The following is an 18,149-nucleotide window of genomic DNA, read 5'->3' as shown; positions in this document are numbered from 1 at the left end:
TCTGTGGTATGACTTAAAGATCGCTGTACACCAGTGGAACCCACCCAACTTGAAGGAGCTGGAGCAGTTTTGCCTTGAAGAATGGGCAAAAATCACAGTTAAGCTTACAGAGACATACCCCAAGAGACTTGCAGCTGTAATTGCTGCAAAAGGTGTAAAGTATTGACTTTGGGGGGGTGAATAGTTATGCACGCTCAAGTTTTCCTTTTTTAATCTTATTTCTTGTTTGTTTCAAAATAAAACATATTTTGCATCTTCAAAGTGGTAGGCATGTTGTGTAAATCAAATGATACAAAACCCCCAAAATCTATTTTAATTACAGGTTGTAAGGCAACAAAATAGGAAAAATGCCAAGGGGGTGAATACTTTCGCAAGAGACTGTACATATCCACCTCAAGTACCTCGTACCTCTGCACATTGATCTGGTACTGGTACTCCCTGTATATAGCTCTTTTCATGTCTATTTTATTTTAATCCTTGTCTTAGTTACTATTTAATTTTGTATTATTATTTTTAAAGTAATTGGGAAAGGTTCATAAGCAAGGATTTCAATGTAAAGTCTGCACTACACCAGTTGTTTTCGGCCCATGTGATAAATGGTTAAAACTATAATGTTGATTTCATGGATGGTCAGTCCTTGCATCCGTAGCTCTGTCTATGAATTTGAGTGGTTACATCTTGTCGTGATGTGTGTTTTGTCCTATATTGTAATTAAATGTATTTACATTTTTATTCCTAGCCCCCGTCCCCGCAGGAGGCCTTTTGCCTTCCCAGTGTGTCCCATGTTCAGGGCAGAATTAAAATGGCAAGCTAGATCGAGATGGTTCAGCCCAAAAAATAGCACAGTAAGCACAGTAAGATCTCAATTATGAATGTTCAACAAAACTCCCCTGATGACAAGACTGTGCCCTGATCAGAGGTCAGACTATCAAGTTATAGTCTGGTTATGGACTCACATGCTGACCACACCGGTTGCGTCGCGTGCGCGAGCGTTGCAAAATAAATGTAGACATATATGTTATTCAATCATTGCACCCACACTGCTCACAAGTGTCTGCGTTGCCAGGCGCTAAAATAGAAGTTAAATCTATTTGTGTCTCTCCCATCTCCTCATTGGCTATTAGAAGCATATACCCACGTGCCATCTCCTCATTGGTTAAACCCACGTGGGTGATTGAAAGATGAACTGAGGTCAGTTATGGTAATACACCTTATTATGAAAGTCAGTTGCCAATCACCATATGAAGTCCAAAGAAGAAAAGGCCTGGAAGGAGTAGAGATGACTAGAAACGATTCGGTTGACCGTTTTATATGTGGAATAATTGTCGGAGTAGAGGACCTTGTGCATTTCAGGTAAAATAACAACTCAATGTATATATCCCAGGACAAATTAGCTAGCAACAGCAAGCTATCTATCTAAATAGGACAAATTAGTTAGCAACTGCAAGCTAGCTAATGCTTTTCGACCTGTCCCTAAATTAACATAATTGGTTCAGAGTTTGTTTTGATATTTTAACCTGCGTGTCGTGATCGCGTTTGGTGTCTGTTTTGGGCATGGTGTAAGACATACTGTTAGTATGGCATGATTTTGCTATTCAAAGAGAGCTCAGGCACACAACCACTATGTTCAATGTAGACAACCCTCCCCCTCCCTCCCGGTTATCTGCAGTTACATTTTTGGTGGAGCTCCTAAGTGAGATTGTATTTAGCTGAACACTGATGGAAAAATAGATAGAATGTGCTGACAGTTGTGGTGTGTAATAATAGCACAGGGGGCTGGCCAGATTTGAATTCAATAAAACAGGTTGGGCACAATACAATTTAGGAACCCCCCCAAAAAGACAAAACTCTATAATGACCAAATTACCCATATGTGTAAGTAAGACATTCATTGTTACATTGGAAATGACTGTTTTCTTAGAAGTATGTGGAACATTTTCACATCTCTAAGCACAGAAAATACAAACAGGTCATCAAAATGGCTCATGCTTCAAAACTCTAAGCACATATTCAATTGACTGAGTACAACAAATAAATTCTAAAAGTCACTGGTTCACTGCACCAAATCAATCTTTCTCCCAAGTGGCGCAACGGTCTAAGGCACTGCATCTCAGTGCAATAGGTGTCACTACAGTCCCTGGTTCAAATCCAGGCTGTATCACATCTGGCTGTGATTGGGAGTCCCGCACAATTGGCCCAGTGTCGTTATCTGGATTTGCCTGGTGTAGGCTGTCATTGTAAATAATAATTTGTTCTTAAATGTCTTCCCTATTTAAATAAAGGTTACATTTAAAAAATAATAAATACAAATTGGATACATAAGTATCTGCTTTTCAAATGCAATATTCACATGAATTTTGATATGATTTTCTTGTCATTTGTGAACAATACATGTAACTATGTCCCGTGTGGCTCAGTTGGTAGAGCATGGCGCTTGCAACGCCAGTGTTGTGGGTTCATTCCCCACGGGGGGACCAGGATGAATATGTATGAACTTTCCAATTTGTAAGTCGCTCTGGATAAGAGCGTCTGCTAAATGACGTAAATGTAAACTATAACTCAATCAAACTGCTCAAAACAGAACCAAAGTTATGTAGTGTCTAGATAACTTATATATTTTGATAAATGCTTAACACTGTTAAATTCTATATTACAAAGGTCAAAACCATCTTGTCTTTTTCTGTTAACCTTCATTTAGCCTATATTTTAAATAATATATGGATGTGGCTGTAAATACTACATCATCCTCATTCTCCATCAGCCAGTGTGCTTCAGTAAGATGAAGGACCATAGGAAAGAGTCACTCTATGTACTACCTTTCGGTTACTGGCCCAACCTCTTAACCGCTAGGCTACCACTGATCTATACTTTTTTGTGCATAATGTTTCCTATGAAACCTATGACCGAAAAGAGCTTCTGGACATCAGAACAGCAATCACTAACCTTGATTTAGATTAAGATTTATACATCAACGGGTCGGCGACGCAGGATACTGCTCACCCCGGACCAGACCTTAATCCCCGACACTCAGAAGAGAACGAGACGGCCCCGTCGGGGCACCCTGATGAAATTGTGGCGGCAAGTAAATAAACCGCCTCTACCCTCTGTTGTATTGGCGAATGTACAATCACTGGAGAACAAACTGGACAAGCTCCATTCAAGACTATCCTGTCAATGGGTACTGAAGAACTGTATTATCCTATGTCTCTATGAAACTTGACTGAACAAGGACATGGATAATATAAGCCGATTTATTTATGCATCGGCAGGACAGAACGGCAGCATCGGGAAAGCTCAAGGGGGTGGTGTGTGTCACTTTGTTAACAGCTGGTGAGCAAATATTTATATTAAGGCAGTATCAAGGTTCTGCTCGCCTGAGTTAGAATACCTCATGATAAGGTGTACACCATACTATTTTCCAAGATCATTTGTATCTATATTTGTAGCTGTCTATTTACCACCACAAACTGAAGAGCTGTAAAGAGCCATAAGCAAACAAGAAAATGCTCATCCAGAGACGGCGCTCCTAGTGGCTGGTGATTTTAATGCAGGAAAACTGAAATCCGTTTGACCTAATTGATACCAGCATGTCACCTGTGCAACTTGAGGCGAACAAACTCTAGATCACCTTTACTCCACACCACATCAGTCATCAGCTTCATTAATAAGTGCATTTATGACATGATCCCCATAGTGACCGTACGTACAGTTGAAGTCAGAAGTTTACATACACCTTAGCCAAATACATTTAAACTCAGTTTTTCACAATTCCTGACATTTAATCCTAGTAAACATTCCCTGTCTTAGGTCAGTTAGGTCACCACTTTATTTTAAGAATGTGAAATGTCAGAATAACAGTAGAGAGAAGGATTTATTTGATTTATTTCTTTATTGATTTATTTCTCATATTCCCACACTCAATTAGTATTTGGTAGCATTGCCTTTAAATTGTTTAACTTGGGTCAAACGTTTTGGGGTAGCCTTCCACAAGCTTCCCACAATAAGTTGGGTGAATTTTGGCCCATTCCTCCTGACAGAGCTGGTGTAACTGAGTCAGGTTTGTAAGGCCTCCTTGCTCACACACGCTTTTTCAGTTCTGCCCACACACTTTCTATAGGCTTGAGGCCAGGGCTTTGTGATGGCCACTCCAATACCTTGACTTTGTTATCCTTAAGTCATTTTGCCACAACATTGGAAGTATGCTTGGGGTCATTGTCCATTTAGAAGACCCATTTGCGACCAAGCTTTAAAATCCTGACTGATGTCTTGAGATGTTGCTTCAATATAACCACATCATTTTTCCTCCTCCTGATGCCATCTGTTTTTGAAGTGCACCAGTCCCTTCTGCAAAAAAGCACCCCCACAACATGATGCTGCAACCCCCGTGCTTCACGGTTGGGATGGTGTTCTTCGGCTTAGAAACATCCCCCTTTTTTGACCAAACAAAACAATGGTCATTATGGCCAACCAGTTCTATTTTTGTTTCATCAGACCAGAGGACATTTCTCCAAAAAGTACGATCTTTGTCCCCATGTGCAGCTGCAAACCGTAGTCTGGCTTTTTATTGCGGTTTTGGAGCTGTGGCTTCTTTCGTGTTGAGCGGCCTTTCAGGTTATGTCGATATAGGACTCGTTTTACTGTGAATATAGATACTTTTGTACCTGTTTTCTCCAGCATATTCACAAGGTCCTTTGCTGTTGTTCTGGGATTGATTTGCACTTTTCGCACCAAAGTACGTTCATCTCTAGGAGACAGAAGGTGTCTCCTTCCTGAGCGGTATGACACCTGTGTGGTCCCATGGTATTTATACTTGCGTACTATTGTTTGTACATATGAACGTGGTACCTTCAGGCGTTTGGAAATTGCTCCCAAGGATGAACCAGACTTGTGGAGGTCTACAATTTGTGGAGGTCTTGGCTGATTTCTTCAGATTTTCCCATGATGTCAAGCAAAGAGGCACTGAGTTTGAAGATAGGCCTTGAAATACATCCACAGGTACACCTCCAATTGACTCAAATTATGTCAATTAGCCTATCAGAAGCTTCTAAAGCCATGACATCATTTTCTGGAATTTTCCAAGCTGAATAACTTCTTTATGATAGGGGGCAGCATTTTCACTTTTGGATGAATTGCGTGCCCATAGTGAACTGCCTCCTACTCTGTCCCAGATGCTAATATATGCATATTATTATTACTATTGGACATAAAACACTCTGAAGTTTCTAAAACTGTTTGAATGATGTCTGTGAGTATAACAGAACTCATATGGCAGGCAAAAACCTGAGTGATATTCCAAACAGGAAGTGAGAATTCTGAGGTTGGTCGATGTTCAACTCATCTCCTTTTCAATTTCTGTAAGATATGGATCTGTTTGCACTTCCTACACCTTCCACTGGATGTCAACAGTCTGTAGAACGTGGAATGAAGCCTCTGCTGTGATGTTGAGCCGGATGGGAGGTGTTTCAGTCAGTGGTCTGGCAAAATGCCAGTTCCTGGTCACGCGCATTACACATGATATCGCCTTGCGTTCCATTTCTTCTAGAGACACGAAGGAATTCTCCGGTTGGAACGTTATTGGATAGTTATGATAACAACATCCTGAAGATTGATTTTCTACTTAGTTTGACCAGTTTATTCAACCTGTTATATAACTTTTTGAAGTTTTCGTCCGAGTTTYCCTGCATCTGCGCGAGTGTTTGGACATGTGCACCAAACATGCTAGCAAAAGAAGTTACTTAGACATAAGTAATGGACATTATCGAACAAAACAACGATTTATTGTGGAACTAGGATTCCTGGGAGTGCTTTCTGATGAAGATCATAAAAGGTAAGGGAATATTTATGATGTAATTTCATATTTCTGTTGACTCCAACATGGCGGAGAAATTTTGTTTTTATCTGAGCGCCGTCTCAGATTATTGCATGGTGTGCTTTTTACGTATTTAAAAAAATAAATCTGACACAGCGGTTGCATTAAGAACAAGTGTATCTTTAATTCTATGTAAAATATGTGTCTTTCATCAAAGTTTATGATGAGTATTTCTGTTATTTGACGTGGCTCTCTGCAATTTCTCAGGATATTTTGGAGGCATTTCTGAACATGGCGCCAATGTAAACCGAGATTTGTGGATATAAATGTGCACATTATCGAACAAAACATAAATGTATTGTGTAACATGATGTCCTATGAGTGTCATCTGACGAAGATCATCAAAGGTTAGTGATTAATTTTATCTCTATTTCTGCTATTTGTGACTACTATCTTTTGCTGAGAAAATGGCTGTGTTTTTCTGTGGCTATGTACTGAGCTAACATAATTGTTTGGTGTGCTTTCCCCGTAAATCCTTTTTGAAATCAGACATGTTGGCTGGATTCACAACATGTGTAGCTTTAATTTGGTGTCTTTCATGTGTAATTTCATGAAAGATTGATTTTTATAGTAATATAGTTGAATTTGGCGCACTACATTTTTTCTGGCTTTTGGCCAAGTGGGACGCTACCGTCCCACATATCCCAGAGAAGTTAAAGGCACAGTCAACTTAGTGTATGTAAACTTCTGACCCACTGGAATTGTGATACAGTGAATTATAAGTGAAATAATCTGTCTGTAAACAATTGTTGGAAAAATTACTTGTGTCATGCACAAAGTAGCAAAACTAATAGTTTGTTAACACGAAATTTGTGGAGTGGGTGAAAAACTAGTTTTAATGACTCCAACCTAAGTGTATGTAAACTTCCAACTTCAACTCTACATAACCCAACCAGAAGCCATGGATTACAAGCAACATCTGCACTGATCTAAAGCTCCAACACTATCATTAAGTTTGCCGACAAGACGTGGTAGGTAGGCCTGATCACCGACAACGATGAGACAGCCTATAGGGAGGAGGTCAGAGACCTGGCAGTGTTGTGCCAAGACAACAATCTTACCTTCAACGTCAGCAAGACAAAGGAGCTGAACGTAGACTACAGTAAACAGAGGGGCAAGCTCCCACCCTGCCATCCAGGACCTCTATACCAGGCGGTGTCAGAGGACGGCCCTAAATATTGTCAAAAACTCCAGCCACCCAAGTGAAGACTGTTGTCTCTGCTACCGCACAGCAAGTGGTATTGATGCACCAAGTCTGGAACCAACAGGACCCTGAACATATTCTACCCCACAAAACATATGCCTGCTACATAGTTAATTCAATAGTTAACCAAATAGGACTATCTGCATTGACCCTTTTTGCAGTAACTTTTTTGACTCGTCACATACGTTGCTGCTACTGTTTACTATCTGTAACTTTATTCCTAGTTATATGTACAGTCGTGGCCAAAAGTCTTGAGAATGACACAAATATTAATTTTCCCAAAGTCTGCTGCCTCAGTTTGTTTGATGGCAATTTGCATATACTCCAGAATGTTATGAAGAGTGATCAGATGAATTGCAAATAATTGCAAAATCCCTATTTGCCATGCAAATGAACTGAATCCCCCAAAAACATTTCCACTGCATTACAGCCCTGCCACTAAAGGACCAGCTGACATCATGTCAGTGATTCTCTCGTTAACACAGGTGTGAGTGTTGACGAGGACAAGGCTGGAGATCACTCTGTCATGCTGATTGAGTTCGAATAACAGACTGGAAGCTTCAAAAGGAGGGTGGTGCTTGGAATCATTGTTCTTCCTCTGTCAACCATGGTTACCTGAAAGGAAACACGTGCCTTCATCATTGCTTTGCACAAAAAGGGCTTCACAGGCAAGGATATTGCTGCCAGTAAGATTGCACCTAAATCAACCATTTATCGGATCTTCAAGAACTTCAAGGAGAGCAGTTCAATTGTTGTGAAGAAGGCTTCAGGGCGCCCAAGAAAGTCCAGCAAGTGCCAGGACCGTCTCCTAAAGTTGATTCAGCTGCGGGATCAGGGCACCACCAGTACAAGGCTTGCTAAGGAATGGCAGCAGGCAGGTGTGAGTGCATCTGCATGCACAGTGAGGCGAAGACTTTTGGAGGATGGCCTGGTGTCAAGAAGGGCAGCAAAGAAGCAACTTCTCTCCAGGAAAAACAGCAGGGACAGACTGATATTCTGCAAAAGGTACAGGGATTGGACTGCTGAGGACTGGGGTAAAGTCATTTTCTCTGATGAATCCCCTTTCCGATTGTTTGGGGCATCCGGAAAAAAAGCTTGTCCGGAGAAGACAAGGTGAGTGCTACCATCAGTCCTGTGTCATGCCAACAGTAAACCATCCTGAGACCATTCATGTGTGGGGTTGCTTCTCAGCCAAGGGAGTGGGCTCACTCACAATTTTGCCTAAGAACACAGCCATGAATAAAGAATGGTACCAACACATTCTCCGAGAGCAACTTCTCCCAACCATCCAGGAACAGTTTGGTGACAAACAATGCCATTTCCAGCATGATAAGGCAAAAGTGATAACTAAGTGGCTCGGGGAACAAAACATCGATATTTTGGGTCCATGGCCAGGAAACTCCCCAGGCCTTAATCCCATTGAGAACTTGTGGTCAATCCTCAAGAGGCGGGTGGACAAACAAAAACCCACAAATTCTGACAAACTCCAAGCATTGATTATGCAAGAATGGGCTGCCGTCAGTCAGGATGTGGCCCAGACGTTAATTGACAGCATGCCAGGGCGGATTGCAGAGGTCTTGAAAAAGAAGGGTCAACACTGCAAATATTGACTTTTTGCATCAACTTCATGTAGTTGTCAATAAATGCCTTTGCCACTTATGAAATGCTTGTAATTATACTTCAGTATTCCATAGTAACATCTGACAAAAATATGTAAAGACACTGAAGCAGCAAACTTTGTGAAAATTCATATTTGTGTCGTTCTCAAAACCTTTGGCAACGACTGTACATATCTACCACAATTACCTCATACCCATGCACATCGACTTGGTGCTGGTACCCCTTGTATATAGTCAAGTTATCGTTACTCATTGTGTATCTATGATTATTTATCATTATGTGTTTTACTTTTCTATTATTTCTCTATTTTCCTTCTCTCTGCATTGTTGGGAATTGCCCGTAAGTAAGCATTTCACTGTTAGTCCACTCCTATTGTTTATGAAACATGTGACATTTGATTAGATTTTCCATTTGATACAAATTATCTGATAAATTATAGCCAAATGTAGTCAAATACTGTATGGAAAATTATTTTTATCATCTACTGTCGGTATATTCAGCATTTCAAAAAGAACATTTTGAAATTTGTATCTTGGATTTAATCAATTGCTTTGGTGCAATTTTCACAAGTATGTGGTAAATTTCCACAATGCTTACTTAGTACAAAACTCAAAACAGATCATCAAAAACATAGTTGTTTAAAAACTACAAACACACAAAATCACTTTTTCACTAATCTTAAGAAATGTTTAGGTTCATTCCACCAATTCGGTGGCTTTTGTGAAGTGTAACTTCGTAAAAAAAACAAGTTTTTATTTCACTTAATTTCAACATTTATCACAAAGAGCACATTTTCAACTTCATAAAAAAACAAGTTTGCCCATCTCAAGATGTTAAATAAAAAAATACTAGTCCATATTAAGTGCCAAATAAAGTAACAGGGTTGACCATAACAGTGTTGACGATGTAATCATAAATCAGCCATAAGTCCCCTTGTGACATGGGAATGGAAGATTGTTGTGTGCAACAGGGAGTGGCAATTAAATGCAAGCTTCACATTTCTTTTTATTGTTAAAACATGTCTAGGCTGTCAATCTATCGGTAACAGGGTTGATGTGTTACGCTCAACCTGCTCAGTTTTCCACCACAAAACACCAGAAAATGTAAAAAAAGAGTAGAACCAGCTCACTTGCACTATGATTTCACTTGTAGATGTCCATGTTCCTTTTGAAAACAATATTTAAAAAGTAATAGTTTCACGATATTAAAACGAGAATTCAGTTCACGTAACCTTAAAATGATAACAATAATCTTCAGAAATAACTTTCAACGCAACAAAATAACTAGGGCTTTATATTGACATTTTGGGGTTAAGTGGGTTAAACAATCTTCTTAGAGGGGATACAGGGTTGATGGAGGGACATGATGAATTTTGACACTGTAGCAAGACTTTATTCATATAAAACATCGACAGGCAGCCCAATTCTGATATTCTTTTCACAAATTGGTCTTTTGACCAATCAGATCAGCTCTGAAAAACATCTGGTGTGAAAAGATCTTATGTGATTGGTCAAAAGATAAATAAGTGGAAAAATATCAGAATTGGGCTGCCCGTGTAAACGCAGCCCATGTGGTCTATATTAAAGGGCACTTCATTTAACATAACAGGCTTTTAAAATTCAATATTGATGCACAATTTCTACTGACATATCAAAGGGACGCAAAAGGCACCCATTTAGTGGAATGACCCTTTAATCTAGAACTACGTTTCACATTGCAATACATGTTCATATAAAGTAATTGCTTTTCACAATGCAATGCTCACATTTACTTTTGACATGATTGTCTTCTCATTTGTTAAAATACATTTTACTATTACTTAATCTGACTGCTGAGGTCTTTTTGATGTAATAGTTTCACACGGCTTTACAAACATTTTATTGGCCAAAACAGTACTGTAAAACGGTAATATATGTCATTTACATAGCAGGCATTTTTATCCAAAGTGACAAAAGTGAGTCCATACATTTTTGTATGTGACCCCAGTGGGAATAGAACCCACAACTCTATTGTTGCTAGTGCCATGCTCTTACTAACAGAGCCTCACAGGACAGCTACAATGTGTAAGTACAATACTGTAAAATACAATACATGATTACAATACAGGTGGAAGGTGTATGATCGCCACCCCAATGAGCGTGCCACCCTCCTCCAGGCCATGGATGAGGAATGCAATGGCATCAATCCAGACCTACAGTATATCAGGCTTGGATTCACCATGCCAAAAGGTTTTTCCCCAGGTGAATGAACAATGAGGACATTTACTGCAATGTCGATGAGAACCTATGGTCAAATGCAGGCTTGATATACAAACTAGTGCCTACTAAATGTTACGTTTCCTTAATTCATTCAATTTGTTAATTTGATTACAGTACACTCATTTTGTGATTATATCTGAACAATAGATTTATTTTTTGCATCAATGATTGGGAAAGATGTTTTCAATGACTACACCATTGATAATACATGGGATAGAAATGATGAAAATTTTCAGTGAAATTATGGACATTTTCAGTGAAAGTATGTTGCCTAATGTGAAAAAATTAATGTTCTGTAAATTACAGTACTGTAGCATACAACATTCAAAGGGCAATTTTGAAACATGTATCTTACTTTTTTTAAATATTGGATTAATTGGTTGTTAAAACGACTAAATTCAGAAGATATTGTTTTGGTGATTAAATCAATGTCCTCATGGTATTTCACAGTAATCTTATATTTTGGATCAATGGGTGTGTGGTGAAAAATGTCAAAAAAAAAAATGAAATACAAGACTTGACGCGTTACAAGTGTTACCAGTTTGGAGTTTTTTGTACTAAGAGTTTTGAAAAATCACCACATACTTTTGAAAATAGCACTAAAGCGATTGATAAAAAATGTAAATGGTAGTTAAAATGACTAAGTGGTGAGCCTATCATTATCGGATGTATTGGTGGATAAACTAAATGTTCTCATGGTATTTCACAGAAAACGTACATTTTGCATGAATAACTCAGGGGTGAAAGATGTGTTCAAGTCCAACTCAATGCACAATCAAAGGTTATGAACATAAGTGTTATCTGTTTAGAGTTTTGTATTTAGAGTTGGGAAAAAGTAAACACCAACATAAAGTAACTGAATAGGGTGTTGGGCCACTACGAGCCAGAACAGCTTCAATGCAACTTGGCATAGATTGTACTGGAACTCTATTAGAGGGATGCGACACCATTCTTCTATGAGAAATGTCATAATTTGGTGTTTTGTTAAATGGTGGTGAAAAAGCTGTCTCAGTTGCCGCTCCAGAATCTCCCATAAGTGTTCAATTCAGTTGAGTTCTGGTGACTGAGATGGCCATGGAATATGGTTTACACCATTTTCATGCTCATCAAACCATTGTGATCACTCACACCCTGTGGATGGTGGCATTGTCATACTATGGGACATAGCCATGGTAACCAAAATAATGGCCTGATAAGAAGCATTCCGATACATGACCCAAAGCATAATGGGATGTTAATTGCTTAATTAACTCAGGTACCACACCTGTTATTTATTCAAGTGTTTCCATTATTTTGGCAGTTACTTGTAGATTCTAGTGTTAAGGTATCAAAGTGGAAAGCAACTGTGCTAACACACCACAGATACAGTGGGTAATGATCGGCCACCAGGGTTGGGTAGGTTACTTTTTAAATGTAATCCGTTAGAGTTACTAGGTACCTGTCCAAAATTGTAATCAGTAACGTTACTTTTGGATTACCCAAATTCAGTAAACGTAATCTGATGACTTTTAGTCCATTTTTGTTCACTTTCCCCTTAAGAGGCATTAGAAGAAGACGAAAAGGATCCATGAAACGCATTTGGTGTGTCATCATAGTGGATTCTGACTTCGCTCAGGTGGAACAAACTTAGACTTGCGCCTTTTTGCAATGCTGAATTTAATGTCAATTGAGAAACAGATATGCGTTACAATGTATTTTTTCTCAAACATCCTTTTTTTTCTTTCTTTTTTTTTCAAGTATTTGTAATCTGATTTTCATATTTTTGCTTACGTTACGTAAGGGATTACAACTATTTTAATTAAATATTATTACATGTAACTGTTTATATGTAATCAGTAACTGATTATATGTAATCGGTTACTCCCCAACCCTGTCGGACACTATCTGTTTTCGGTCGATCGTTGGTCCTTTTTCTGTGTGTCAAAGTACAAAACATGTACTCAGCTCTTTCAGTGTTTGGCCCCAATGTATCTCCCAGCCCCATGCATGCAAGATAGTTAGTATAATATGTATTGTTACAATGGTTAGCTTACAAGGGGTAAAAAAGAGGGGAGATGGAAAGGATAATGGAGAAAACAAAAATGGTTACAGAGGTATACATTCACATAAAATAGTAAAAATATGTCTGCATAGAAACTTATGTTTGGACATTCATTGACATACCTGTACAGTGCCTTAAGAAAGTATTCCACATTTTGTTGTGTTTCAGCCTGAATTCAAAATTGATTAAATACTTAAAACATTATCACACAATACCCCATAATGACAAAGTAAAAACATGTTTTTGCAAATTTTTGCAAATGTATTGAAAATAAAATACAGAAATATCTCATTCACATAAGTATTCACACCCTTGAGTCAATACTTTGTAGAAGCACATTTTTGCAGCGATTACAGCTGTGAGTCTTTCTGGGTAAGTCTCTAAGAGCTTTACACACCTGGATTGTGCAACATTTGACCATTATTCTGTAAAAAATGATTCAAGCTCTGTCAAATTGGTTGTTGATCATTGCTAGATAACCATTTTTAGGTCTTGCCACAGTACATTTAAGTCAAAACTGTAACTAGGCAACTCAGGAACATTCACTGTCTTCTCGGTAAGCAACTCCAGTGTATATTTGGCTTTGTGCTTTAGGTTATGAAAAGTGAATTAATCTCCCAGTGCCTGGTGGAAAGCAGACTGAACCAGGTTTTGGTCTTGGATTTTGCCTGTGCTTAGCTCCATTCTGTATTTTTTATCCTGAAAAACTCTCCAGTCCTTAATGCTTACAAGCAAACCCATAACATGATGCTTGAAAATATGCAGAGTGGTACTCAGTAATGTGTTGTATTGGATTTGCTCCAAATATAATACTTTGTATTCAGGACAAAAAGTGAATTGCTTTGCCACATTTTTTGCAGTATTACTTTACTGCATGGTTACAACAGGCTGCATGTTTTGGAATATTTTTATTCTGTACAGGCTTCCTTCTTTTCATCTGTCAATTCGGTTAGTATTGTGGAGTAACTACAATGTTGTTGATCCATCCTCAGTTTTCTCCTATCACAGCCATTAAACTCACCATTGGCCTCATGGTGAGATCCCTGAGCGGTTTCCTTCCTCTCCGGCAACTGAGTTAGAAAGGACGCCTGTATCTTTGTAGTGACTGGGTGTATTGATACACTATCCAAAGTGTAATTCATAAATCCACCATGCTCAAAGGGATATGCAATGGTATGTTTAAAAATATATATACAGTACCAGTCAAAAGTTTGGACACACCTACTCATTCCAGGGTTTTTCTTTATTTTTACTATTTTCTACATTGTAGAATAATAGTGAAGACATCACAACTATGAAATAACACATATGGGATCATGTAGTAACCAAAAAGTGTGTTAAACAAATTAAAATATATTTTATATTTGAGATGCTTCAAAGTAGCTACCCTTTGCCTTGATGACAGCTTTGCACACTCTTGGAAATTAATGAGTATGTGTATCTAAACTTTTGACTGGTACTGTATATTCGTATCTACCAATAGGTGCCCTTCTTTGCGAGGCATTGGAAAACCTCCCTGGTCTTTGTGGTTGAATCTATGTTTGAAATTCACTGCTCGACTGAGGGACCTTACAGATAATTGGTAAAAATGTCGACTTTGACATGATGGGGTATTGTGTGTAGCCCAGTGACAAATAAACAAAATGTTATGCATTTGAATTCAAGCTGTAACACAACAAAATGTGGAATAAGTCAAGGGGTGTTTATGCTTTCTGAAAGCAATGTAACTGCAATCAGGGAGCGGTACAATCTAAGAGGAAAGTTTGGCAAAAAGTCCCTTGCAAGCTGTGGAGATGATAATGAACAGCATTTTGGCAAAGATAATTAGAAAAGTAACTCACCAGAATCAGCAAATTCTGAGGAGACAGAGGAAGAAAAAGAGATACAGAGAGATAGAAAGGGAGAGGGAAAAGATCAACCAGATTATGTACAAGTAGATAAAACATGATAAAACATTGGACCTTAAAGCTGAGATCCCCATAAGGTGAAACTGGTCGCCCCAGGTGCATTTTTTATAGTTTTTGTTTTGTTTATGAAACGGAGAAGAGCATCCAGCATCGTGGTAAAAAAAAAGTACTATATACTAGGCTGTTCTAATGAATTTTATCATTATTTGTGATACACCTGGTTTTATGGTGTTTGAGTCCACACAACATGTCACCCTGACAACCAAAGTAGAACCTGATGAACAACATGGGGGGGAAATTAAGCCACCGACATTCTTTTTTGTCCTACCAGATCCACGATGAGAAGGTTCTAGCTAGTGTATCCCTCTGCCCTTCAACTCTTGTTGGATGTAGATGTCCGGTTTATCATGTCCCAGGCTCCCATGACTGTTATGATTATTTATTTACAAGTTAATTACAATTTACTTTTTGCTTCAGCGCCATCTGTACCTGATAGAGAAGATCTAGTTTCACGTGCGGAAGTAAGCCGTCTGTTACGAGAGACATATTGGGAGGGAGACTAGAGCAGACCCAGAAGTTCTAACCAAATGCACATTTTTGCACCCCAGGACGGTCCATTGACTTTGTGCTGTTATAATTTATGCTAGCAGTTCCCCCTCATAGCAAATAGCTGCCAGAACAATCCAAGCAATGTTCACATGGCCTAAATGCGCATGTGGAGGTGGAGCTGCTGTTTCTGGCAGTCACTGAGGGGAAGAGTAGTAAGTAACTGAACAGCTTGTTTTGAACCATATATTTATTTTAACAGGAAAATGTACACATTTAATGCACTTTATGTGCATGTGACTAATGAACTCAATCTAATATAATAATTTAAAACATGAATGATCTAATATATATAGTGTCTTCAGAAAGTATTCATACCCCTTGACTTATTCCAAATTTGTGACCTGTTTCAGGAAACTAGGCGTATGTCGTGGGTCAATACTTCACAGGAGAGCCGTTTGAATGTAAACTTTTTTTTGTACCAAAATGCGTTTTTTGGCAGAAATGCCTTCCGCCTGACTGATGTGCCCAAAGTAAACTGCCTGTTACTCAGGTCCAGACACCAGGATATGCATATAATTGGTACCATTGGATAGAAATCCCTTTGAAGTTTGTAGAAATGTTAAAATAATGTATGAGACTATAACACAATTGATATGGTAGGAGAAAATCCAAAGAAAAACCAACCAGAATTTTATTTTTGGGAGATCCCATGCTCTTACAATGGAAAGCTATGGGTCCTATGCAATTCCAGCTCCCAGATTGCAATTCATATGGCTTCCACTAGATGTCAGCAGTCTTTGTTCAAGGTTTCAGGCTTGGTTCTTCCAAAATGAGGAAGAATTTTGAGTTTTGGTATAGGGAGTCAGAGTTGGAAATCAGTCTGTGGGCGCGCAACAAAGATGACGCGCACTTGCTAATTTTACTTTTTTATTGAACATACTTCTTTCCATATGAAATATTATAGTTTAATTACATTTTAGGGTACCTGAGTATTAGGGGCAGAATTTTTATGTTTGGAAAAATAACGTTCCCATTGTAAGCTGCCTATTTCTCAGGTCCGGATGCTAGAATATGCATATAATTGACAGAGTAGGATAGAAAACACTCTAAAATTTTCAAAACTGTTAAAATATTGTCTGTGTGCATAACAGAACTGATTTTCCAGGCGAAAACCTGAGGAAATCCAACCCGGAAGTGCCTTTTATTTGGAAAAAATCCCTGTTTCATTGCCTGCCTATCCTCCATTTAAAAGGGGTGACAACCAGATTCCTTTTCCAATGGCTTCCACAGGTTGTGAATAGGCTTTAGACATAGTTTCAGGCTTTTATTTTGAAAAATGAGCGAGATTTATCAAAACGCGTCAGGTGTCCTTTGATTGGTTCATGCGCACGAGAGTTGTAGCTCGACATTTTCTTTCTCTGTAGTATTGAGTAGTTTACCGTCCGGTTGAAATATTATCGATTATGTATGTTAAAAACAACCTGAGGATTGATTATAAAAAACGTTTGACATGTTTCTACGAACATTACGGATACTTTTTGGAATTTTCGTCTGCCCTTCAGGACCGGCACGAGACTGTGGTTTTCTGAACATAACGCGCAAACCAAATGGAGGTTTTTGGTTATAAAACTAATCTTTATCGAACAAAAATTTAAAAAAATTGTGTAACTGGGAGTCTCGTGAGTGCAAACATCCGCAGATGTCAAAGGTAAGCGATTCATTTTATTGCTTTTCTGACTTTCGTGACCAAGCTAATTTGCGGCTAGCTGTTCGTAATGTTTTGTCTAGTGATCGATAAACTCACACACGCTGGGATTGCTTTCGCTGTAAAGCATATTTTCAAAATCTGACAAGATAGGTGGATTAACAACAACCTATGCTGTGTTTTGGTATACAGTGATCCCTCGCCACTTCGCGGTTCACTTATCGCGGATTCGCTATTTCGCGGATTTTCATAATGCATTTTTTTTTTTTTTTTGGTGCATTGTGCTCTGCATTCTGATTCGCTAAAAACTCACTCCCGCTTCTTGTATCAAAACATGCTACGAATTGTGCTATCATTTTGTCGTCTCGTGCAGTTATGTGTACGTACATAAAACAGCTTGGCAAATTTACATTAAGTTGGCCAAATTATCTTGTAATTTCGAACATCTCCTAAACCCATAATGTCGACGAAACGGCCTACACGTGAGTCACTGTATTTGTATACATGTAATAGTTGCTAATTGTAAAAAAAAAAAAAGTTTTCTATTTCGCGGATTTCACTTATCGCGGGTCATTTTCGGAACGTAACCCCCGCGATAAACGAGGGATTACTGTATTTCACTTGTGATTTCATGAAAATAAATATTTTTTTAATGATTTTTTTATTTGGCGCTCTGCAATTCAGCGGTTGTTTGCGAAAATGATCCCGTAAAAGGGATCCGTGCGCCAAGAGGTTAACTTGTTTTAACAATGTTTAGCGGTAGCTTTTTGGATTCCTTTGTCTGCATGTTGAACTCAAATCGATGGCGCCAACTAAACAGACTTTTTGGCATATAAAGAAGGATTTTATCTAACAAAATGACCATGCATGTTGTAGCTGGGACCCTTTGGATTGCAAATCAGAGGAAGATTTTCAAAAAGTAAGTGATTATTTAATCGCTATTTGTGATTTTATGAAGCCTGTGCTGGTTGAAAAATATGTTGTGGGGCGCCGTCC

The 18,149-nt window shown here is 38.6% G+C and overlaps 1 protein-coding gene across 1 annotated transcript in view; it reads right to left on the bottom strand.

The window, feature by feature from the left end:
* LOC111956222 (sodium/potassium/calcium exchanger 2) overlaps positions 1-18,149 on the bottom strand; it is a 163,062-nt gene that overhangs the window by 43,472 nt on the left and 101,441 nt on the right. Inside the window, 1 exon segment of the mRNA XM_070434894.1 lies at positions 14,834-14,848. Within this exon segment, the coding sequence (XP_070290995.1) occupies positions 14,834-14,848 (15 nt within the window).

Source organism: Salvelinus sp. IW2-2015, linkage group LG3, assembly GCF_002910315.2.
Source record: "Salvelinus sp. IW2-2015 linkage group LG3, ASM291031v2, whole genome shotgun sequence".
Taxonomy (NCBI): Eukaryota; Metazoa; Chordata; class Actinopteri; order Salmoniformes; family Salmonidae; genus Salvelinus; species Salvelinus sp. IW2-2015.
The sequence above is the reverse complement of the archived record's forward strand: the minus strand, read 5'-3'. Positions and strand labels throughout refer to the sequence as shown.